At 44.8% G+C, this 26,559-nt stretch overlaps 1 protein-coding gene across 6 annotated transcripts in view; it reads left to right on the top strand.

Moving 5' to 3' along the window:
* JCAD (junctional cadherin 5 associated) overlaps positions 1 to 25,412 on the top strand; it is a 178,966-nt gene extending 153,554 nt beyond the window's left edge. For all 6 annotated transcript variants that reach the window (XM_029588619.1, XM_029588618.1, XM_029588620.1 and 3 more), the window contains one exon: positions 23,539 to 25,412. In XM_029588619.1, the coding sequence (XP_029444479.1) occupies positions 23,539 to 23,573 (35 nt within the window). In that variant the 3' untranslated portion in view covers positions 23,574 to 25,412. The remainder of the gene's footprint in view (positions 1 to 23,538) is intronic.
* Positions 25,413 to 26,559: the final 1,147 nt, after the last annotated feature.

The raw sequence follows: 26,559 nt of genomic DNA, 5'->3' as shown, positions 1-26,559 counted from the left end.
AGGTAAAGTACAAGAGTTGGCAACACAGTGGAAACAATTCTATTAAATAAGGTAATGACCTTAAGGGCCAATCCAAATGGTACAATCTGAGACAGCTGGAGCACTGGAAGATTCAGAGTCCTAACATGGTACAATTAGTCCAAGAATTGCTACTGAAAATGATGAGAATAGATGAGAGCTCAGCCTTGAACATGAAAAGGGCACATAAAACCCCTGAACATTGAAAGAGGAGTAAAGCAGACAGAGCAACACTAATAAAAATTTACAAGTAAGAAGATAAGGATGTGACTCTTACCCCATCTAGGGAACTGGGTGATCCCCTTTTCCTAACTGAATAAATCCATACCTTCACACACCTCATAGTTTTCTGCCAGTATTAAAATCTCTGAGAAAAGTGCAGAAACTTCTTAAGGAGAGTGGTAGTTAAAGCTGGTGTTACAGGCTCTGTGGAGAATTGGAATGCCAGAAGACTCTGGAGGCATTATGGAGCTTCAGCACAACTCCATAACCCCTTCTTCTGAGCAGGATCATCTCACCATCTGTAACTCCAAGCAACAGGGCAGCACATGGAGAAGCTGCCAGAAATCTAATGGACCAATCTGACCAGTATCTTGAACCATATATCCATAGGATCTGTGAGTAGACTCAGTTTTGAGGAATGACATCCTTGATATCTCTTTATTCATGTTCCAGTGTGTTGTGTTGGTGGACCCTTTGCTGAGTTGAGGTTGGCGCTACCTGCAGAGGGAACATCGGCAGGTCCTCATTGTCAGCAGGTGGAACTGATTGGTGTGGAGACCCAACTGGACATTCACCAATACCAGCCCTTGTTCCCTGTAAGCTGAGCCCTTGGGTACTGGGGCTGGCTGGACTTAGGTGGAGGTCTCCTGTGACGTAGAATCCCATGATGAGAGGCAAAGATGAAGTCAGGTGGCCACAGTCAAGGCAGGTGGTGGTCAAGCAGAGGTCCAGGGACATTCCAGAGGTCAGGGCATGCAAAAGACAAGTGAAGTTCCAATACACGTAACGAGGTCAGAAGCCAGAATGGGAGTGGTAACATGAACGCAGAGTCAGGGACACAGAGTCAGGAACCCGGCAACCAGCAGCTCAAAAGGAGTTCAACCTGTTGCTGAGGGGTCTGCAGATTGTCAGGATTGGAATTATATAGGCCCCTGGTCCTGACGTCATCGCGATGGGCTGCAGGCATTTTCACGCTGCTGGCCCTTTAAATGCGTGCCAAGGGAGCAGGCCAGAGACTACGTGCAGGATGGTTCCCTGGCATGCTGCAGCGGGACCGGAGCTGATGGAGGATTGCAGGAAGCGTCAGCAGGGCTTTCCCACTGCCCGAGGGAGCCGACAGAACTGCCTGCCGTGCCAGTAAGCAAAGTCGGCTGCCGAGCCATGTGGCCGACTTGCGTAACACAGTGTTTTGGGATGGTGGCCCTACACATTGCTCAATCTAACAAAATGGGCTGGTCATCACTGAAATCTTTTCTTCTCTCTATAAAAAAAATCTCCCAGTAGTATAAGGTTTAGAGTTCTTGTCAAATTCATTTTGACAGGTTGTATCAGCCAATCAGCATTCACTTCCAGCCTAAACGTGTCTATTCCCTGTAAATAGGGATAGCTCTTCTCAGGCCCCAGTCGTTGTTCTGTCTTAACCATGCCTCCTACACATGCCCCTCTATGTTACCAGAAATTGCCCTAACTACATCCCCCCCTAATATTTTTGTCTCTGTCATCAGAAATGTTCCCATCCACTTTTTTCTAGGACAGCTGAGTATGTGCAGAAAATATTACCCACTCACTTCTCTTTTTCCCCTTTCCTCCCTATGGGGTTAATTTTAAAAGGATCATGCAGCTGTCCATGTGCACGCGGTTCCCAGCACGCACACATGAACGCGCCAGTTTATAACATGTGCATGCCGATGCGTGCACATGTTATAAAATCTGATGGCCGTGTGCATATGGGGGACAAATTTTTGTTAAATACATGTGGTGATGCAATCAGACCTTCCCCAGTTCTCTCCCAGTTCACTCCAATTAAGGAGCAGACTGGGAGGGAATTCCCTACCCCCCCCCCCACCTAAATTTCCTCCCTCTTCCCCTCTCCTCCCCACCCCCTAAACGTAATCTCTGTGCGTCGGCTGGCTGCCAGCGCGTACTTCCCTGGAACAGCGGCTAGTGGCTGCTGTCCCGGCCAGCCTCTGTTCCACCCCGCCCCTCCCCGCCCAGACCATTCCCCCAGCCCGCCCCTTTTTCAGGGCCTGGCTCTTGTGCGTGTACTGGGGTTTACTTGCATGGCCAGATCCATTATAAAATGTGCGTTGCACACTCAAGGCCCGGCCATGCGCGTAAACCCCGATTTTTATGCGGGTAAGCCTTTGAAAATTCAGCCATATATGTCTTAGTGAAGAACAAGCATAAAGCAGATTAAAGTCTGAATCTAGAAATGGATTTCATAGCAGTGTCCTCTCAAATGGCAATTATTTTTCAATTAACATAGGCCTAGAACAAAAAAAAATCACACTTTAAAAATATGGAGTACTCTAGGGGAAGTTATTGTACCCTTATCTACTTTGCCAGTCCACTCACAGGCTTTGAGGTTCATTTCTCAAGGTGGGGGAAGTTGTCTTTTTAAGGTCTTCCACTGGGCAAACATTTCACCTTGCTTCTTACAGTTCCACAAATTGTACTTTCACACAGGTGCTTGTTCTTTCCAAGTTCTTTGTTTTAAGGCAGAACTTTTATCAGATTTAACAGAAGAAAAAATACAGTACACTAAACTCAATTCACAGCCAGTTGAAATAAATGGTTCTTTTCCCCATCTTTGCATCAAAGGGCAAACACAGTGCAATAAACTAGGATATGGATCAGCAGGCATTAATCAAATAGAAAAGTGGCTCCTACTTTCCAACATCCTCTCCAGTGATGTCCCCTCTACAGTGCATTATCCTCCTGCCACCTCTGAAAAACTTGAGCATTCTTCTATCCATCCCTAAAAGGTCGCCTGAAATATCCATTCCCACATGGAACTTACTCATTGGTCCTGTGTTGGGGTGACTGAGGACTTTGTTTAGCTCTATCCACATACAGGTTTGAGTATCTCCACCTTCTTCAGCCAAACTCCTCTGTTATAAAACCCAGCCGTGGCAAGCCGCGAACGGCACTTACCCCCATCCCTAGGGGCCGGTCGGACCGCCGGCACTAGGCATCCCCGCGGGACTTCTCAGCGGCAGCATTCGCTGCAAGTCCAAGATGGCCGCGGTCTCTCTCCCCGCGCGGCTTAGCTCCGCCCCCTGACTTCAGCTAGGGCCGCGCGGGCGGCTCTGGTCCCAGATTTAAAGGAACACTCACCGGATATGAGCTGGTTCCTTCCTGCGGTTCCCTATTGGCTGGGGACTATTTAAGCAAGGTCTGGACCTCCAGTCCTTGCCTTGTCTTCTTGGCTCCTGCGTTTGTTTTGTTCCTGGTTCCTGTTTGTCCTCCTGAGCTGTTTCCTGGTCCGGCTGACGTTCCTTCTGGTTCCTTGATTCCTGGCGTGGCTGCGGACTTCTCTGGCTTCTGACCCCTGGACTGGCTGCGGACTTTTCTGGCTTCTGACCCCTGGATTGGCTGCGGACCTCTCTGGCTTCTGACCCCTGGACTGGCTGCGGACTTCTCTGGCTTCTGACCCCTGGATTGGCTGCGGACCTCTCTGGCTTTTTGACCCCTGGACTGGCTGCGGATCACCCTGGTTCACGACTTCTGGATTGGACTTCTTCACGAGATCCGCGGGGTTTGCTCCTCGACCTGCTGGAGGCGCCAGCATCTGGATTACACGACCTGCAGGAGGCGCCTGCGTCCAGATCTTACCCTTTCCATCTGCAACCCCGAGAATCAGCCTCACCTAACGACGGTGGTCTACTCGATCATCGTCGAACCAAGGGTCCACCACTCGGTTCATAACAGTAAGACAAGGCCATGGACCCGGCGGAGGCCTCTGCTCTGCGGGCCATTCCCGGCCTGGCTCAGAAGATCATGGAGCAACAGGGTATGCTCGAAGCCATGGCCGCCTCCATGGAGCGGCTCAACGCTCGACTAGATGCGGTGGTAGCCAGCCAGCCCAGTGCATCAACCATGGCTCCACCGGTTGCTCCTGCTCCATTTTCAACGTCCAGCAGCCTTCGTCCAGTCCTTCCACTTCCAGCACCACCACGATACGCCGGAGATCCCCGTCTCTGTCTGGGATTTTTGGACCAATGTACTATGCATTTCCGGCTACAATCACCCTTCTTTCCAGATGACGCCACTAAAATTACCTACATACTATCCCTGTTGGAAGGCAAAGCCCTCACATGGGCCTCTCCTTTATGGCAACGTTCTGACCCGGTATTACAGAACTACCTCCAATTTATTGAACTATTCCGCACTACTTTCGAAGAACCCGGAAAACAAGCCGCTGCCGCCACGGATTTACTACACCTCCGTCAAGGCGGACGTTCCCTCACGGATTACAACATTGATTTTCGCACTCTAGCCAATGAACTCCACTGGGAAGAGAGAGTTCTTCGGACCATATATCTTGAAGGACTTTCTGCCAAGATCAAGGATGAACTGGCTGCCCGAGAACTCCCGTCCTCCTTAAATGGCACCATCGAACTGGCCACCAGGATCGATCGCAGATTGCAAGAACGAGCACGAGAGGGCGGCAACTGGAGGAGACGGTCTACTTTTTCTCAGATCTCTCCAACCCCCAATCCTCCGCCTCAAGGAGCCCATCCCAGTGAGGGTTCCAGGGACGAACCCATGCAGCTCGGAAGAGGCCCGCTGTCTACAGAGGAACGCTTGAGACGGCGCAGATCGGGGCTTTGCTTGTACTGTGGAGGCTCTGGACATCGTTTAGCTAACTGCCCTATTCGTCCGGGAAACTTCAAAGCCTAGGGACTTTGGGGGGTGTTTCCCTGGGTCAGTTTTCTCCACAACCCCCACTCACATTACCAATCACTCTCCATATGAACGAACATGAATTCTCCACGCTGGCGCTAGTAGACTCAGGAGCCGGAGGAAATTTCATTTTACAAGCACTGGTGGATAAGCTCCACGTTCCAGTTCGACTCTGCCTGCAACCTCTAATCATTTCTTCCATCCACGGGGAACCATTACCCGGCAGAATCACGCATCAGACGGAACCCCTGAATTGTTTTATTGCACCAGACCATTCTGAACAAATTACTTTCTATGTCATCAACAAAGCCATTCACCCTGTGGTACTGGGCATACCTTGGCTGCAGCGCCATAACCCCCAGTTTGATTGGACTTCCTTACGCCTGACACAGTGGGGTCCCGAATGTTCTGGGACCTGTTTCAAGGACTCCGGTTCCACTTCCAATTATGTCTGCACCTCGCCTTTGGGAGAATTACCCTCTTCATATCACCAATTTGCAGATGTTTTCTCTAAGAAGGCGGCTGATGCTTTGCCGCCTCATCGGGCGTTTGACTGCACTATCAAGTTGATTCCAGGTTCTATACCCCCGCGAGGACGAGTCTACCCTTTATCTGCTACTGAGACTCGAGCTATGACCGAATATATTCGGGACAATCTGCAAAAAGGATTTATTCGACGATCCACGTCGCCCGCGGGGGCTGGATTTTTTTTTGTGGAAAAGAAAGATGGGACATTACGCCCTTGCATCGACTACCGAGGACTTAATGCTATTACTATCAAGGATCGTTATCCTTTGCCTCTTATTGCTGAATTGTTTGATCGTCTGCAAGGAGCTCAAATCTTTTCTAAACTTGATCTGCGTGGTGCATACAATTTAGTACGTATTCAAGAAGGGGATGAGTGGAAGACTGCGTTCAACACCAGAGATGGACATTATGAGTACTTGGTAATGCCGTTTGGTTTAACTAACGCACCTGCAGTGTTTCAGAATTTTATTAATGAAATCTTTAGGGACCTGTTATATACTTGCGTTGTGGTGTATCTTGATGATATTTTGATTTTTTCTAAGGACTTACTTACTCATCGTCAACACGTGCTACAAGTACTACAAAGACTCCGGGACCATCAGTTGTACGCTAAACTGGAGAAATGTATTTTCGAAACAGAGTCTTTGCCGTTCCTGGGATACGTTATTTCTAAACACGGGTTTCAAATGGATCCAACTAAACTAAAAAGTATACAAGAATGGACTCAACCGAAGGGGCTAAAAGCCTTGCAGAGATTTCTTGGTTTTGCGAACTACTACCGACATTTTATTAAGGACTTTTCCAAGCTATCTGCGCCCCTCACTGCACTCACTCGTAAAGGGGCTAATATCACTACTTGGCCCACGGCGGCCGAAGAAGCATTTCAGGCCCTTAAGGACTCCTTTTTACGACAGCCCTGTCTTCGCCACCCGGACCCAAGTCGCGCATTTACAGTTGAAGTTGATGCATCCACCGAAGGTGTAGGAGCAATATTAAGTCAGACCACTGTCAAGGGTACGTCTCATCCCTGCTCCTATTTTTCAAAGAAGTTCTCTCCCGCGGAGCGCAACTATGCTATTGGCGACAAAGAATTATTAGCCATCAAACTCGCATTGGAAGAATGGCGACAGTGGCTGGAGGGGGCCCAGCATAAAATCACCATCTTCACTGATCATAAGAATCTGATTTACCTACAACAAGCCCAGCGACTTAACCCACGGCAAGCCCGCTGGGCTTTATTTTTTTCCCGTTTTGATTTTGAGCTCCGGTATCGACCTGCCAGTAAGAATATCAAAGCGGATGCACTATCTCGGTCCTTTGTCTGTGAGGATGGCGAAGAGGTGTTACAGACCGTCATTGATCCTGCCCGTATCATTCTGGCACCTACTGTTCCAGTTCCGATAGGAAAGACGGTGGTTCCCAGCCGACTCCGTAACAGGGTTTTGAAGTGGGGACATGATTCCCAATTCGCTGGACATCCTGGACGCAAGAGGACACAGGACCTCCTTCAGCGCTTCTATTGGTGGCCGGGGATGTACAAAGACATTCGGGCATACGTGGACTCGTGTCCCGTTTGTGCCCAACATAAGACTCCAGTGGGAAGGCCGTGGGGACGGCTACAACCCTTGCCGGCACCATCCAAGCCTTGGACGCATATCTCTACCGATTTTGTGGTTGATTTACCTGCTTCTGAAGGACACACAGTGATTTGGGTAGTAATTGACCGCTTCTCTAAAATGGCTCATTTTACGCCCCTGCCCGCTCTTCCCTCTGCTCCTCGGTTGGCTCAACTGTTTATGTCCCATATCTTCCGCCTTCATGGACTGCCGTCCCACATTTCCTCCGATAGAGGTTCCCAGTTCACGGCCCGGTATTGGCGGAGCCTTTGTGCCAAATTTCAGGTTTCCTTGGACTTCACGACCGCCTTCCATCCGCAAGCCTATGGCCAAGTTGAGCGGACTAATCGTACTCTCAAGCAGTTTCTGCGTGCGTATGTCAATTCTAGGCAGGATGACTGGGCGGCTTTGCTGCCCTGGGCGGAGTTTTCCCATAACTACCATCGGTGTACCTCAACCGGCTCCTCCCCGTTTCAAGTTGTGTTTGGCTACCAACCTACTCCTCCGGTGCCTCTCCCTCTGGCAGTACCCTCGCCGGCGGCTCAGCTTACTGCCACTCAGTTCCAGCAATTATGGGTGCACACTCGCCGCATGCTCCGCAAAGCGGCTCTTCTGGCTAAGAAGTTTGCTGACCGGCATCGGAGGCCGGCGCCTGAGTTTCATCCGGGCGACAGGGTATGGCTGAGCACCAGGAACATTCGTTTGCGAGTCCCTTCGATGAGATTGGCTCCCCGGTATATTGGTCCTTTTTCCGTGGCCAAGCAGATCGGTCCCGTCACTTATCGACTGCATCTGCCCACCTCTCTGCGCATTCACAATGTTTTCCATGTCTCTTTACTGAAACCTCTGCTCCTCAACTGGCCATCTCGGAAGGCTCCTGTCTCTTCGCCCGTTCAGCTGGAGGACGACCCTACCTATCAAGTCCGTGAGGTTCTCGATGTTCGGCGACGAGGACGTCGTTGGGAGTATCTCTTGGCATGGGAAGGTTTTGGGCCTGAGGAGAACTCCTGGGAGCCCGCTACTAATATTCTTGACAAGGGTCTTCTCCAGACGTTTCACACCAACCATCCGGAGAAACCCAAGCCTTTTAGGGGGAGGCCTAAAGGAGGGGGTACTGTTATAAAACCCAGCCGTGGCAAGCCGCGAACGGCACTTACCCCCATCCCTAGGGGCCGGTCGGACCGCCGGCACTAGGCATCCCCGCGGGACTTCTCAGCGGCAGCATTCGCTGCAAGTCCAAGATGGCCGCGGTCTCTCTCCCCGCGCGGCTTAGCTCCGCCCCCTGACTTCAGCTAGGGCCGCGCGGGCGGCTCTGGTCCCAGATTTAAAGGAACACTCACCGGATATGAGCTGGTTCCTTCCTGCGGTTCCCTATTGGCTGGGGACTATTTAAGCAAGGTCTGGACCTCCAGTCCTTGCCTTGTCTTCTTGGCTCCTGCGTTTGTTTTGTTCCTGGTTCCTGTTTGTCCTCCTGAGCTGTTTCCTGGTCCGGCTGACGTTCCTTCTGGTTCCTTGATTCCTGGCGTGGCTGCGGACTTCTCTGGCTTCTGACCCCTGGACTGGCTGCGGACTTTTCTGGCTTCTGACCCCTGGATTGGCTGCGGACCTCTCTGGCTTCTGACCCCTGGACTGGCTGCGGACTTCTCTGGCTTCTGACCCCTGGACTGGCTGCGGACTTCTCTGGCTTCTGACCCCTGGATTGGCTGCGGACCTCTCTGGCTTTTTGACCCCTGGACTGGCTGCGGATCACCCTGGTTCACGACTTCTGGATTGGACTTCTTCACGAGATCCGCGGGGTTTGCTCCTCGACCTGCTGGAGGCGCCAGCATCTGGATTACACGACCTGCAGGAGGCGCCTGCGTCCAGATCTTACCCTTTCCATCTGCAACCCCGAGAATCAGCCTCACCTAACGACGGTGGTCTACTCGATCATCGTCGAACCAAGGGTCCACCACTCGGTTCATAACATCCTCTCACTTCAAGTTTCAGGGTGGAACCTCTAGACCCTCTCTCTCTATACTGTCAAGGTATACTTTCTAGGAGAAGACCTTCCCTAATTTCTCTCTCCTTTCTATCCTGGGAAAGAACTCACTAGAAACTTTCCCACAAAGATCCTTGTATGCCCTCTTCTGACAGAAACTACCTATTACACACCAAGAGGGGTGCAGGATTTTACATCTACCTTCTCTGTTTTAGAGGCTGGCTCATTTGACTATCCCATAGCTGAGGAAAGGCTTTAACATTAGCAAGGCAAAGTACCTTATACTATGAAATATTTGGACTCATATAACAAAAATGTCACTTTGGTGGGAAACCGTCCTGAAGAGGAAGAATATTGTGCCAAAGAACACCAGCTCCAAGTGGCACTCAGTGGGGAAGAATGGTCAGAGCTGCGGTCAGGAAGAAAGCCAGCTATTCAATTATCAGTCAACAAGATGCATAGGGTCCTGTGTGAGATGACAATGAGGAAGTCTTTGCCAGAGGATGTTTCCCATGGCATGTGACACACAGGAGCAAAGGCATCAAAAGAAACAAATTGACTGTCTGGCAATGATTAAGCTGAACAGTAGTGGATTCTGTATGTGAAATTATTGAATGGGAGATTTTTCCTGGCAAAGTTAGAGAGGGAGGGATATTGTGTCAGCTGGTATAAACAGGAAGAGTGGGGTATCTGGATACTTGAAGAAAGTGCCTTGAACAAGTGTCTTGCAAGTGGGTTTTGGTCTGACCAATAAAGAAAGTTAAAACATGGTTGGTTTGGGTATTTGGTTATAAAGGGTTTGTTTTTTTTTATTTTAGGGTGGGAGAGGGGCTAGGATTGCCTCCAGTGTGCTAGCTTGAAGAGGAGAATGAGGAAATGCATGTTGTTAGTGTGGGGTATTAAACTGCATATGTAAGTTGTGAGGGGGAACACAAATGAGGAGAGGGGAATAGCTTGAACCTAGCAATTAGGGATGTGCAGACCAAAAGTTTAAGTTCATAAGTCCATAAGTCGAAAGGGGGGGTCATTTGCGGTCAATATGGACATATGGAGAATTCCATAAGTTGAGTCTATGTCCATATGTGCAAATAAAAATGTAAACCCCTCACCCGCCTTAATCCCCCCCCCCCCCCAAGACTTACCAAAACTCCCTGGTGGTCCAGCGGGGTCAGGACGCCATTTCTGAACTCCTTTGCAAGGAGCACGTGAGGTCGGCGTGACGTCGGAGTGACGCGGTGTCACGTGATTCCCCTCGGGTCCGCTCCTGGACCCTCGTTGGGCCCAAAAGGCACTTTTGGCCACCTTGGGGGGGTCAGGAGGCCCGGGAGCGCCAACAGCGTCCCAGGAACGCCACGGAGGTCGGGGTGCAGAAGCGGAGGCGGCCATCCTCCCCAGACTCGCAGCTGTTGGGCAAAAAGAGGTGAGCACTGAGCAGCAAAGGTCTCAGCCGTCTGCGACCGACTGACGCAACAGTAATAAGGTTTAATATGTGTGTGGTAAAAATTGTCCCTGATTTCATGATCATGTTATTATTATGCATGGGGATGCAAAAATGCATTGGCTAGATAGTTTCTTAATTCTTTTTTCCTCTTAGCTCCTCCTACTCACTTCCAAAGGACATACAAATTAGAGATATGCATTTGATTTTGGTTCATTTTACCCTGAAAGAAATGCCCAATTTTGTCAAAAAACCTGAAAATGTTGGGGTATTTTATTTTGGAAAATAGTGCACACTATTTGCAAATAGCATGAAAAAAAACATTCCACAAAATGAAATCTGGGCAAAAAACAACCCAAAACAAATGAAACAAACCAAACTGAAAAAATGTGACTGCACCTCCCGAATACAAACACGTCTGTCATAAGAACATAAGAACATAAGAACATGCCATACTGGGTCAGACCAAGGGTCCATGAAGCCCAGCATCCTGTTTCCAACAGTGGCCAATCCAGGCCATAAGAACTTGGCAAGTACCCCAAAACTAAGTCTATTCCATGTTACCATTGCTAATGGCAGTGGCTATTCTCTAAGTCAACTTAATTAATAGCAGGTAATGGACTTCTCCTCCAAGAACTTATCCAATCCTTTTTTAAACACAGCTATATGGGAGTTGTTTGTAAGTACTGAGGAAAAAGTAGGAGAGCTACTATATCCCAGAAGAGGATGTGAAAAAAGAATAGAATTCTGATATGAGTGTGTTTTTAATCATCTGTCTTCCATATCAGTAAAGATTTTCAAAGACTGGTATGAGATGATGTGGATTTTAACTATTTGTTGTGACTTCAAGTCCTTGGGGGTCTGTAATCCTTATTTTTTCAAGCAAATTTCAGACTTTTGAACATTGAAATTGTGACCCTTTCTTTCTTTCTTCTTTATGAATGAGGATGCATAACATTTTACTATCCATTTCATCTTTGGCTTTACATGCTTTGATGTTGACAGATGGGTCTCCTGCATAAAGACTATATCAGCATGTAATCTCTTTAGATCGCAATAATGAGTTTCCCTGCAGACTTTGCAAACCTGTGTGCACAACGTACTTGGGGGACTGCAAGCTCATTTTCAAAAGGAAACTCCTTGCTGAGGGCACAACATGGGGTACATTGCACCTACATCAAAGCAGGCACAAAGTACATGACAGAAAATATGTGCAGAGATTTAGAAATGCAATCTCCACACAAATTTTGCCTCTCTTGACCTGTCTCTGTCCCCTTTATTCTGCACAGAGAAGTACACATGCTGTGAACAGTGCATGTACCTACAGTACCTGAATGTAATCTGCTTTGAATATAAAATATAATATAAAATAAAATAAATAAATGTCAATGTAAAAAAATGTACCCACATGGGGGTAGGGGCATTTAATGGAATCTTTTGGTCTAAGTTTGATAAGTTGGCTTAGGATGGATTCAGAAGACAGGCCTAATTAGACTTAGTGTTTTCACACCAATCCCCGTATTTTATGACTGTAAAACAACTATAAGAAAAGAAGAATTAAATAATAGGGATGTGCATTCATGCGTCCATTCATTAGATTTGTTTTGCCGCGTTTCGCAGCTAAGCGCTTATCTAACAAATGGACGCACAAAATGAATGGTTTGTGCATATGTAGGCTCTCATAGACATAAGCGCATGCCATTTGTTTTCTGTGCCTAACATCCATTCGTTAGATACGGTTTTAGCAGCACAACGAATTAAACGAATGGACACACAAATGCACATTCCTATTAAATAACAGATGCATACGCCCTGTGAATAGGAAGTTCTCACTCTGTGATATGTTTTGTGAAATTTTAGGTGTCTCTCAAAACATGGTTTCAGATGTGCAGACAAAAAAGGGTATAATTAGCAGAGGCATGGGAAAGAGAAGGCAGAGGGACAGACAAAGAGAGAATTCCAAACCTTACAGTTGTCCTTCTAATAATTACAAGAAAAGTAGAGAAAATATGATGGTTTTATATTGTTCTAAAATGGAGCTGTTAAGGGTGGACCCTGGACAGTTACTGAAATGTCCAATACTGGAGGGAATAGAACTACTCCTTGTTGCGTTGGAGGTGGACCCTTGGGCCGAGGTGGGGTTGACGCAACCTGTAAGTGAGGACCCATGGGTCCCCATCATCTGCAGGTGCAGTAGGCTGAAGGTGGAGACCGCTGGAACTTCACCTATACCAGCCCTCGTTCCCCGCAGGTTGAGCCTTTGGATGCCAGGGCTGGCAGGACTTAGATGGGCCTTGAGGTTGGTTAAGATAGGTTGGTTCATCCCAGAGACAGCAGACAGTAGGTGACGTAGTCCTATCCTGGACTGGGTACAGTACTGGAACTCGAGTGCCAATGGAACGGAGTTTAGCTGGGGTTACTCGAGCAAAGGTAGGCCGGAGCCTAATAAGTCCACGTCTAAAGAGTAGGCTAGAGGAGGCATCAATAACAGGCTTGGATCAGGGTCAGCAGCAAAGCGGAGGTCGTGGCAAGCAATGCTGAGTTCAGATCTCGGAGAAAGTCAATAGCATTAGTCAATCAAGGCAATGGTCTGATCACGGAGAAGTCACTAGCGTTAGTCAATCAAGACAATAGTCTGATCACGGAGAAGTCATTAGTGTTAGTCAATCAAGGCAATAGTCTGGGTCTGCAGATAGGCTGTAGCGTAGTCAGGTGTAGCGGAGGTCTGGGTCTGGAGATAGGCTGTAGCATAGTCAAACAAAGCAAAGTCGATATCCGTAGAGTCAGTCCAACACATAGACAGGGCAGGAATGAAGAAGACAGGAACCGGGAACAACAGAGATCAGGAACGAAGATTAGAGAGGATTCTCTAGTAGCAACGAGTCCTCGGATAACAAGGAGACCTGTTGCAAAGGCAACACTATGGAGCAAGGCCTGAGCTTAAATACACTGAAGAGTTTGACGTCATCATCCGGGGCTGCGGCCAGGTTCCCGCCGCGGACCCTTCATAAGGCTCAGGGATGCACGTATACGCGCCTAGGAAGGGGCACAGTGTGGGTAGTGGCGTCTCTCTGCGGACCACGCAGAGAGGCCCCACGAGCAATGGCATCTTGAGCTGCAGTACTGGGGACAGAGACAGAGCTGGAGGTACCGGGGGTGGCCCGAGGTTGGAGCCGGCGGCCCACCTCCACTAGCGAGGAGGAACCAGGAGCTGGTGTTACAGCTTCACTGATTACCAATAGTGTCACGATGCAGATTCAAATGTTTAACCTTATCATTTCAGGCTTTCCAAATTATTGGGTCCTCCAGATTGAAAAAGAGTTTAAAATGGTATGATGTGTCTAAGAGTTTAAGATCTGTGGGAAATTCCCTGTTACAAATTTTATCTGTAAAAAACTTTCACCAAGTTACATTACTGAAAAGATCCTTTCGTAGAGGAATTCACCCATGTGGAATGAGCTTCCTCTAGAGTTGAGGGAAAAACTTGAAAGTAATTTAGAAGAAAGGTCGAAACATGGTTTATGACCCAATATGCTAATAATTTGCTTAATAGGTGGGTAGCAGAGAGTTGGGCAATGATGGGTCTTGCTTTTTTATTCTGTTTCAATTTGTTTTATACTGTTGTTTTATGCTGTTTATGTATTATTGTTGCAAATCGCTTTGGATGATTTTTAATCAGTGAAGCGATTAAAAAGTATTAAATAAATACATTAAAAAGTTTTTGTACTATATCTATATATTACTTTTGCTGGAGTGTAACTTAGTATTAGTAATAAAAACACTGCTTATGCTGGCATCCACATTTGTACTGATTCAGGGTGTGAGTGTGGCCTGAAGTGCTTTATGTAGCAGATCCTGCTAGGAAGGGAGCCTGTGGGATACTAGTCTGGTGCCTAGGCTAATGGATTTTGCCAGGGGACCTGCCTGGGGGATACTAGCCTGTGTCTTATCACACCCACACTGAGTGAACCTGTAGGAGGGCGATAATAAAAATAAGATTTTACAGAGATAAACACAGGTTTTCCTGTGTAAAATGATTTAATTATTGCCCCTATTAATGACCAAAGTACCTTTTTCTTCTTAAGATACTTTACATTCCATATGAACAACTTAATATTTGATATCATACTTTCCCTATCACCCTTCACTTCCACACTACTGTTCCCATTCTATGCTTTGAACAGACAATAAAGTTAGACTTCTTTATATTTTTCTTGTGTATCAGTATAAGACCCTTGCACATTTAATATTCTCTCAACTCAGAACCATCCAGGAATAAATGCCCTTTACTCTGAAATACAGGTTGATAACATTTTTAAGGTCTCCTAGGACAAAGATCTCCCCCCATCACTAAAATCTCTCCTCTCTCCTATGAAGTAATAACAAGCGTCTTCTTAATCCACCACCAAGGATTGCTAGTAGGGGTGTGCATTCGTTTTGAACTTAAATGTAAAACGCAACTTTTTTTTTTTTTAACTTAAAAAAGTGATGAGGTGTAAACGATCGGATTTCCAACGTATTCAACATAGCTATGTTGAATACGTTGGAAATCGCGATTGTTGATCTAAATAAAAATTTAAACCCCTCACCCTCCTTAATCCCCCCCCCCCCAAGACTTACCAAAACTCCCCAAGCTGGCCAAAAGTTCCGTGAGGGTCCGGGAGCGGACGTGCGGGGAATCACGTGACGTCCGCGTCACTCCGACGTGACGCCGACGTCACGTGGTCCATCGCAGCCGCGAGTTGTGGGGGTGGGGGAGAGAGAGAGGCGCTCTCTCTCTCCCCCACCCCCACAACTCGCGGCAGCAGCCTCCTCCCAACGCTAACCTCTTCATTTTCAGCGGAGGCGGAGTCCCATCGGCCGCGGTTGAAGCTCTTCATTTTCCTCCGAGCCGCGCTGCAGTCTTCTTTTCTTCGGGCAGATGCCGAGCGCACTAGCGTGGCCTCTTCTTGCCGCGCACGCACCCGATACTCTCCACTTCCTCTTCCGGGCCGCGGGGGCCTGTGTGTGTGTGTGTGTGTGTGTGTGTGTGTGTCTGTGAGAGATTGCATGTATGTGAATGATTGAGAGCCTGTAATGTGAAAGAAAGTATGTCTGTGATTGAGAGCCTGCCTGTGAGAGAGAGAGAGAGAGCATGAATGTAAGTTTACCATTGAGAACCTGTATGTGTAAGTTTGTGATTGAAAACCTGTTTGTGTGAAAGAGTATGTGTGTCTGATTGAGATCCTTTGTGTGTGAGAGAGATAATGTGTATGTATGATTAAGAGCCTGTGTGTATAAGTAAGAGAGAGAGCATGTGTGCCTGTGTGTAATTGAAAGCTGGTTTAGGTGATGGAGCATGTGAGCATGTGATTGAGAGCCTGTGTTTAAATGAGAGGGAGAGACCATGTGTGTCTGTGTGTGATTGAGAGCTGATTTAGGTGAGGGAGCATGTGAGTATGTGATTGAGAGCCTGTGCGTAAATGAGAGAAAGAGAGGACATGTTTGTAAGCATGTGAATGAGAGTCTGTGTGTGAGAGAAAAAGACAGCATGTATTTATGTGATTGAAAGCCTGTGTGTGTGTGTGTAAGTGTGAAAAGATAGACAGCATGTGTGTAAATGTGTAATTAAAAGCCTATATAAGTGAGAGAGAAAAAACATGTGTATATGTGAGTACTGAGAGCATGTGTGTATAGGTGTGTCATTGAGAGCCAGTGTGAGAGAGAGCGCTGGTATGTGACTGAGAGAGGAGAAAGTTCCAAGCAAACCACCCCACCTCCTGCTAATTCAGAACAATCTCAGGACACCTGGATATCAAACGTTCCCAGGTATGCAGAGCAAAAAAATGTTTGTATCCTTATTATTTTTCATTACTGGGTCTTTGTGTCTGCTATTTTGAAATATTTTGTTGGTATCTGGAAACGTTTTATATGCGTTTTTAATTATTGGATATTCCACTCATCAGCTGTTTCGAAATATGTTCTTTTTGTTAGTACAGTTTTACTGCTGATGATTTTATATTTCTTGATTTGTTTTATAAGGATGTGTGATGTTTCTTTTTTCCTTTGTTACACTGCATACAGAGACTCTGGCTTGTTGCAGTTTCCAATTCAGTTTTTTCCTGCATGCTTCTTGTTATGCGTTTTGGTCTCTTTATTCTATGTTAGGTGAGGGACAGCACGTGATTCAGGTGAGGTTTTCTGCTGGCGTGTAGTTTCTGTGTAGGACTCTATAGCAGCCTGACTTGGTCCGTTTTCCTAATAGGAGATGTATTGGTGTCTTAAGGCCTGGTGTAATATTTTCAGAGACTTATTGTACTTTAAAAGTGTGATCTTACATAAAATGCACACATTTACTTGTATTTAGTTTTAAACATATTGTATGGCTCTCCTGGAATTACATTTTAAAATATGTGGCGTTTATGGCTCTCTCAGCCAAAAAGGTTCCTGACCCCTGTCCTATCAGGTCATCCTACCTATGAGTTAGCAAGGATTCCTGTCCTGCTCAATTCCGCCATTCTGGGATTTTGCTTCACTGTTCCTACATTCCTGTCTGAGTGATCTTGGTACCCGCTCCTCGGGGGCCTTGTCGCACTCAGAGCTATCCGCTCCTCGGAGAGCCATCTCTACTTGTCTCACTTCTCCTTCCTAGTGAGTCTCTACACTGATTCCACGGACGACCCTTCAGTGCTCCAGTACCTCAGGTCTCCACGGTGCCTACCACTACAGCTTGCTATTTCAGTTCGGAGTGAGTACTGGATCTGCTCTACACCTTCCTCATCTTTCGCTGTATGGATTCTCAGGTTATCCCACGCTGCAGACCACTACCGAATCCATACTGTCTTGTGCAACTTCCAGCACTGACCTCTGGCCTACTCCGCACTGCAGACCACTACCGGAGACAACCTGCACAAGCTCCATCAAGAGGAAGTATTCCCTGGGTTACCCCCCACTGTGGGCCACTACCGGAGAGACCAGCTTGCAGGTCATCTACTCTGGATTGAGTCTATTAACCCGCTCCTCGGGTTATTGTTGCTGTACAATAAAACTATTGCCTCTGGTGCCCATCACTGCTGAGACCCCGCCTGTCATGGTGAGTCCCCACAGGGCTCCTCCCTGTGAGTGGAGTCAGCTCTTGCCACGGCCCAAGGGCCCACTATCTGGTTCTAACACACAGAACGTAACAATTACATCACTCGTTCAGTTGAGTTTTAACACGCAAGTTACATTTTTACTGACTCACGTGTTAAATCTTTTCAGCACAAGTTTATTGCATAGATCCTACCGTTTTTAAGTATCTGTGGATGTTTACAGAAAATGCTGAGGTGCTCAGAGTACTTCAGGAAATGTATCTGATTGTTTATTTGTATTATTAAAAGAGCAAAAACATTAAAAACGACAATTCTGAATTATTTTTCCATTAAAACTACAGGCTAAAAAAGAATGAAATAGAAATGGTTAAAATATGTAAATAAAGAATGAAATAATAATGTAGTCCATTCTGGGCACTTATAATAACAATTGCATGTAACATCTGGGTCTCTGATAGCTTTTAGACGTTGAATCATAGGCATCACTTGCAGGTGTAAACCTTAAATTTATCTTTAGTTGTTCTTCAGAGTTGGGGAGCAGCACTCAGCACAGCAGCTCACTCTCTCTCAGAACCACAACTCCCACACTGATTGATGCTCCAAAAGGCTTTTGTTTTATTTACAGAAGGCACACTACAACTCAAAAATGAGGTTTCCAGTTCAGTACTCACATAGAGCAAGATTCAGTAGTGACGCCAACTAGTAACACCAAAATTCAAAAGGACATCAAACTGGAGACCTTCTGAGCTTTCAGACATATTTCTGGTGCCTGTAATTTATACAAGTCAAATCAGGTCCACTCAGCAGCGGAGCAGATCTCACCAGCTTCCTGAAACTGAGCCTTCTCTCAGCTGTCTCTCTCTCACAGATTGCCTTTTTGGCTCACACTGTCTTCACTAGAGATCTCACGTCCTCAACCAGGACTCATAACAGTAGACAAGATTTAAAGACACAAATAGCACACCTTTAAGCCATACCCCCCAAATTATTTTTTTCTGCAGAAGGAGAACTATGTGTTTCTAGTAATACATGGGTGTTACATGCACACTTGTGAAAACGTATTATTAGACAGCATACCTACATATGGCTGTCCCATTGCTTGCCTAGAAAAATTTCAGAAATCTGCCTAGTGACAGACTCATGATACACCTGTGTAACAAAAAGAGCAGTTAGTGCTCAAGTTCACCAGCCTACCAGTTAGAAGAAACATCCTCTGTATGTCATGGAACAGTTCACAAACTTGAAGATAATTCAAGGGTCACCAACAAGGTCTTTTAGCAGAAAATTAAGAATAAAAGGGTTTGGTCATAATTCGATGTGGTGATTAACAATGTTCGCTCATTTTCACTGCAGCCTTTCTTTAGAAGATTGATAAAACCTATCAGTTCATGATGGCTACATTTATATTTTATTTGCAAGCTGGAATCATTGGGCACATTTTAGAGCATATTTGCTTGGTTATTAATCCTATTTTTCTATTATTGTACGGAGAAGTCCCAATCTAAAATACAATAATCTATAATTCTCCAAAACAAGCAGATGTAATCAAAGTTGCCCACGGCAAAATATTAAAATGGTGGATTTTATGCTTTTCAGGAAGAAGGGACCTATATGGTCTTGAAAGTTCATACACAGTAACATTCTTTGATAAGTCCTATGTACATCCAATAAAAGGTATCACAACCTGCAAAGAATTCCGTTTTCTTCAGGACCAATCTCGCTGTTACAGCTCTCCATCAAGGCTTTACTGAGGCTTCCCTTCCATTCTGGGTCTATGGTGAAAAAGCTTAGGAAATCAGGCTCTTCCTAGGGAAAGATGCTGAGAAGACTGGTAATGATTTCCAACATAGGATAATAGAATTGGCTGGATGTACTCATAGGGATTAGCAGAGGGTTACAGAACTTTTTATCTCATGGTCAGCAGCCCTGTCATTTCAAAGGAAAGTTGTTTGGCAACCTCTATGAAATCAATTGTGGACTCATTTCATGTTCCATTGGATAAGTGTAACCCACTGATGGAGACAAACTCTGAACACAGGATTTAGGTTCTTAGCAGATGGTGTAGTAGACCAGGGGATTGACAGTCCCTGAAAAGGGATGTCTAGGCTCTTCTGTGGACTAGAATCAATTCTTCCTTTTGACACGGATTTGCATTTTATTTATAACTCTGTATTCTGTCTTGATGAGTCAGATCCCAGAAAATAAAGGCAGACTGTATGCAAGTAGTTATGCTTTAAAAAAAAAAAAAAAAAAAGGTCTGTTTATTTACAGTAGTAAAGATATTTATTTGGTCTAGTCCACCTGAGTCATCCCCTCAACATTACACTTTCAAAACTCATTTCTGGGTGACCTGGAAATATGCAGCATTTGGACTCCCAGGACATTCAAGGGTAGTTACAGTAGTGCTGACTGAAGTCCCTGCCTCCATGAGCATTCATTAGACATGGCATGCAGTTTATTCAGAGGTCCATATTAAACAACCTGCTAGGCAGGTTAACTTTGGTAAAGATACCTGTAAAGCTATCTGGGTCATTTTAAAATAACTTTATCTGGGTATCTTTGTCCAGACAGTGCTGAATATCGGTATTGCGTGAACAAAGTGAAATCATGTCCTGAGAACAGCTGCAGCTCTGCCTCTTTTCGGTCGGATAAACTTTCTGCTGGCAACAATTTACCCAGACAACCTGTAGCTGGGGAGCTGTGGAAAATGTTCCAACATCTGGGGTTTGTCTAGCTAACTCCAGAAGTTAGTTGAATAAACCCTTTGACTACTAACCTCTCAGTTATCCAAAAATAACAGTTCTTTAGGCAAGTCCTATTCAGGAATTCCTTGAAAAGACCATCTCGGTAGTTGTGCCTGCATGATTCTCTTAGAGGCTTGAAGAGGTCTAGTCCAGAAGTAGGCTGGAAAGATGGAATCTTCCCTAACTGGGCAAACCCAAGAGTTTAACACAAATATTCCCTGAATCTCTTCCTTCTAGGGTGGCCAACTCTGAGTACCCAAAAAAGAGGACAAAGTGCTAGTCAAAATTTGCATTTAATTTGCATAAACAATTAGCAGAAATGAATGTTACTATGCAAATAGGTTTATATAGACACAGCATTACAAACTATTACTATAGTTTAAATAGAAATACAACTCATCATATTGTAGAAGAACGCTAACCAAAATTGATTCTAGATAATAGCATATTTAGAATTCAGGTACAATAATTCCCTTTCCCAAAGAGCTTACCATCAATGTAGGTTCCTCACCCCCATCTCTTGCTCTACTCCCTATCCCCACAACCTTCTATCTATGGAGATATCCTGCTCCTTCCTCCCTCTACCTCATTTCTCCTCCTTCTCGTCCCTCTTCCAAACCCTGCTCTCTATCTCTCCCCTACCCAGTAACAGGTCCCTCAATCCCTCCCCCTCCCCCATGTCCAGCAGCAGATCCCTGTGCCCTTCTCCTTGGCTAGCAGCAGGTATAGGTTCCCTCTCCCCAGCCCCAGGTCCCACTCTTCAACCTGTCTCTTCCCTCTCTTCTTCTGTCCTGCCCAGTAGCAGATCCCCCTTTCCCTTGCCTCACCTCCCTACCCTGCACCAAATCTCTCTCTCTCTCTCTCTCTCTGCATACACTCATTTTCTCTCTGACACCAAGCACATACTCTTCTGCTGTTGCTTATGTATTCAATCAGCAAGTGCTTCAACCCCAACCCTCCCACCAGCAGACATGTAGCAACTTCACACGGATTTCTCATGCTGGCTGCCAGCCCTTCCCCAACCTACAGGCTTTCTCCATCGTGGGCTGCAGTTCCTCTTAGTTCCGTCTGGCTGCACACATGTGGACACTGCAGGTTGTAAGCTGTCTTACAGAAGGTGACTGCCTTTTTCCCCACTGTTACAATTTCTGGCACAGAAGTTTTCCCTGACTCATCCTTCTCTTCCTAGGTTTAAGCTTGCTTTCATCTTCAGATCCATAGCACTTTCCCATTGGCTGCTGGTGTTTCTCGCAGCCCTGCTGATTCCTGGGCCTTTCAGCAGTCTTCTAGGCGTCAGGGAGGTTTTTTTGGCTGGTCAGGAGAGCAAGAAGGCCCCAACTACCGCACAGGATCAGAGAAAGCAGAACTGTCCGGGAGAAAATAGGACACCTGAGCACCTTACTTCCTTCTGGCCCTCACCATCAGTCATTCCTGTCATTAGTGAAGTAAAGTTTGGAATCAGTGCAGGAAAAAGCACTACTCCACTCCAGTTATTAGTGCAAAACACATGCATGCTAAAGGCACCCCCACATCACACACGGGCCGATACAGTAAAAATCGCGGGAGAGCTGGCGAGCACCCGTTCTCCCAGCGCGTGCACAGGACACTCTCCTGTGCGCGAGATACAGTAAATTAATTTATTTAAATTAGGGTCCGCGGCAAAAAGAGGCGCTAGGGACACTAGCGCGTCCGTAGCGCCTCTTTTTGGACAGGAGCGGCGGCTGTCAGTGGGTTTGACAGCCGACGCTCAATTTTGCCGGCGTTGGTTCTCGAGCCCGCTGACAGCCACAGGTTCGGAAACCGGATGCCGGCAAAATTGAGCGTCCGGTTTTCAAACCGTGAGCCGCCGGCCCATTTTAAATGTTTTTTTTTAATTTTTTACTTTTTTAAATTTTCGGGACCTCCGACTTAATATCGCCATGATATTAAGTCGGAGGGTGCACAGAAAAGCAGTTTTTACTGCTTTTCTGTGCACTTCCCTGGCGCCAGCAGAAATTAATGCCTACCTTTGGGTAGGCGCTAATTTCTTAAAGTAAAATGTGCGGCTTGGCTGCACATTTTACTTACTGTATCGCGTGGGAATACCTAATAGGGCCATCAACATGCATTTGCATGTTGCGGGCGCTATTAGGTTCGGGGGGTTGGACGCGCTATTACCCCTTACTGAATAAGGGGTAAAGCTAGCACGTCAAAAACGCGCGTCCAATCAGCCTGACAGTTATCCACACGTAATCCTTGAACAAAAGGGAGGGATACTATCTTTCCACAAGACAGAGACATCTCAGTTCTCAGCATCTATAAATTACAAAGCAGTACAGACCTGACCAACATGCAACAACATGAGCAGCTCATACTGGCTCCTTCTAATCACCAAAGAACAATTTATAGACCAGCAGTCCTACATATGTGGCATTAGTTGTTTTTTTCCCCCTAAGAAACTGTAAAAAATTATTCAAGTGACCTAAAAATGATATTATAATAGATCCTGCTATTTTGATATCACAAAGCAGCATCTTGGTCTCTTGTTCAAAGTGGAAAAGCACATTTTTAATCTGGCACCAAGCCCAAAGATTTGTGTTTCACATGGCAGAACTGTGCACTAATCAAACCCCCTCCTAATTAAATATGGAGTGATTGGTTGACTTCATTTGAGATCCTAGATGGATAAGTTACCTTCTCAGCACCTCAAAAATGTTTACATTTTGATTGCTATTTTAAACTGCATGGTTTCATGTACCGTTTTTCAAAATTTATGTTCAAATCTTTAAAAACAAAATTGCCAATAGTTTTATTTGGAAAATATTAATTAAAAAATATATATATATGGAAATAATTGACCTGTGCCATTTTCTTTCATACGTATAAAAAAAATTATATATATATATATATATATATATATATATATATATATATATATCTATCTAGATAGATAGATATAGATAGATAGATATAACAGATTCAAGAGATATTCATAGAACAAAGTAACATAGAAATCAGAGCAAAAAAAGACCAAATGGTCTATCCATTCTGCCCAGCAAGCTTCTTATGGTAATAAATCTCTGTACCTTAGGAAGTTACTCCTGTGCATAATTTTACAAACCTCTGAATTTAGCAAAATTGAGTCCAAAATAGAACGTTTGTAAAAATATAACCTCCATGTTAAGCTGCACTGACAGGTGAAAGGGTGCAAACTTTGTTCAGGTGCATTAACCATTTTCCTCTCTTGGATTTTCAGAAGTGTATGATCCTGCCCGGGTGGAGAGGGTGTAATCTGAAGGCAGACGGATGGCAACATGAGGAAGGACTCAGCTTTTCAAGTCAGGGAAGTTCATTCTCTGATGTGGATCTGCGAGGCCAACTCTGCTGCATGTGAAAAGTTTTAAAATGGTCTTTGCTTTTTCATGGTGTTCTGATGCAACCTTTGTGACTACCAACAGGAAATTAGTCATTCATACTGTACATAACTCTGTTTTAGAGAGAACAGAGAAATCTGACATTTTACATTTGAAGCCATCTGTTTTTTGTAGCATTACTAAGATTTCATGCCAACATTGGAAGTAATTCATGCCATGTAAACAATACTTAAAACTTCTCAGCTGGGGTACTAAACAGGATCATGAGAGGTTTGGGTATAAAGTTTTCAGTCTGTTACATAAAAGTTTTATACAGAAGATTAACAAAATGATTTATAGAGAGAAATGTGAATTTTGATGCTATTTTATGAAACTCCCTTATAGCCAAATGGAAATCCTAAGAGAGAGCATTAATAATTACTGATTTACCATCCGTGCCGAAGAGTGTTAAAAATCTGATGATACAAGGTCAAATCAGATTTGAAATCCAATTCCAACTTTTAAATAAAATGTTATTTTAGTTATAATTCTTATGGTATTTATAAAGCATGAGAGCAATATCTAAAGGCTAATGCTTCCGAAAGACAGTTATTGCATGGTGTGATAATAAGCATATATTATATTGTATTTCAGATACTTGGCAACTAAATATTTTAGTCAGATGCGAACAATGGCTCCGCTGACTTTTTTTGCACTCAGTATTGCCAAATTTATTTTCTGTATTGCTGTTTAGAAAACCTTTGTATGCCAGAATAATTACTGCTGTTTTTTTTAAAATAAAATAACCCATGTTAACAAGACAATTATTACTTTTTACAAAATGCTGTCTATTTTTCTATTATATATACAGTCTTTCAGTGGCAAATTAAAGATGTACTATTGTTATTATTAGATATGGAAAGGAGACATGTAGTATTTATCCCCTCTAGAGATGCTCTCTGGGGGTCTACAATTATATTCTCAATATAAAGAGCACACTGTCACTGGGATGTTTTTCTGACAAAAATAGGCAATGTAAATGTTACACAGGGTTTATTTTACATGATGTTATACTCAGATGTGTTCATATTTTTAAAACAATATTTTCTGTGGATGCCACAATATTGTGCTGATTGCAGTGAGAATCAGAGGATGAAAAATCCTAGGCTGTATGGCACAATGGTAGGCAACAACTCTGCTATTCGGCCAGAAATATTGACTGCATGCTTGCCCGCAGGCATATTAAAAACAGTGGCATTCTTAAATCATCAGATTCTGCAGAGGGAGATCAAGAGAAGGAGAGCGAGTGAGAGAGGGAAAATGCAGGGACAGGGTATGGGAGTATGTGCCACTTAGTGGTTTCAGTTCAATGAAGAGCAGTGATCAGAGGATTCACTGGACTCCATTTTTATATTGTCCCATCACTGCAGTGCATTCAGTTGGCTGAGTAGGTGTGGGAAGCATCTAGCAAGTTGTCATTTCTGGTTACTTGGGTGGTAGGCAGGCAGACTCAAATATTTTTCACACTCTAAAAATATAAAAATATATTTTGATCTTTCTGTTTCTGTAACTGTGAGCAGTTATTATAAGCTACTGTATGTTAAAAATATCTTTATAATGTTATGGTTTGTAACAGTGTTAGTACAACCTGCACACTATTTTTGGGCATGAAATATATGACATTTCAAAAAATGAATCGCAGAGCATATAATTGAAGCCTGTTTATTCTCCTGTGTTTAATAATGAATTAAACTACACAATATTTTTTTAAATCTAACTTAAAGATGTTGTGTTTGTGTATTCTTCATTGTACTAATGTTTGCTTACTTAAGAATTTATGATTAAGGTGGGCATCATCTATTTTTCTCTCCCAAGGATATCACCTGCAGATGTAAATATTAAAATGTTTTACAATACTAAAGGGTTTTCGGCCCACTGCGGGAAATTTCGTATTTCCCGTGGTTCAGGCCTTTGAAATTCGGGGGACCCAAAAACCGAATTTTCCCAAAATTTTGGGAAAATTTGGTTCAGTTTTTGGGTTCCCTGAACCAGGACGAATTAGGCAATTTCATTGAAATTCGTTGAAATTCATTGAAATTGCCTATTTTGTCCTAAACAATTGCACATCCCTACTAAAGGGTAGACAATCTGTACTATAATCTGTCAAAAGATCACTACCTCCTCCTATATATACCCACCTATATCTTCAAAAGTTTTAGGGTCCTATGCAATAAACTTTTGTGTGCATATTAAGCCCCTCTTGTGCAAGCTAAAAATAGCAAACAATGAAGGAAGGCCTTATTGTGTGCAATAAAGGAGTCCTAGGAGACATTAGCAAGAGTATACAAGTATTTGTGGGAGCACACATGCAAATAGTGAATTGAAGATTATAGAGTGGAATGAGAGAGTAGAAAGAAACTCTCATCTAATGCAGAGAACTCCATGGAGACAGAAGTTAATTAATAGAAAAATTAGAGAACAGCAAAGGACATGCGACCTCTGCATAAACAAAGGGAAATCTACAGGGTAAAATGGTGCCAAGAGAGACCTACCATTCACCAGCGTCCACATGGGGGAGCTGGAAATTCACTATCCCTAGGTCTCTCACCAAACCAATAGTATATTCTTCTAGCTATATGCTAGCAGAGGATCCCTAAACTTACAAATGTAAGGTTAGTGAGTTCATGCTAAATAGCTTGGAATACTCATCCTCCAAGCTATTTGGTGAAAGCTCGCTAACTGGACACTATTTGGTACCTGCTAAGACCTGATATTAATGTGAAGCTATTATTTACTGAGGAGACACTAGGTAGTATGATTACACTAAACAAGACATGCTCATGCTCAGTTCTCTTTTTCTCTTGAATCCTGCTTGCTTCCAAGAGGGTATACAAGTACATCTGATACATCAGTACAGAGGGAAG

The sequence above is a fragment of the Rhinatrema bivittatum genome, chromosome 2 (genome assembly GCF_901001135.1).
Source record: "Rhinatrema bivittatum chromosome 2, aRhiBiv1.1, whole genome shotgun sequence".
Lineage (NCBI taxonomy): Eukaryota > Metazoa > Chordata > Amphibia > Gymnophiona > Rhinatrematidae > Rhinatrema > Rhinatrema bivittatum.
This window is presented reverse-complemented; position numbering and strand designations above follow the sequence as displayed.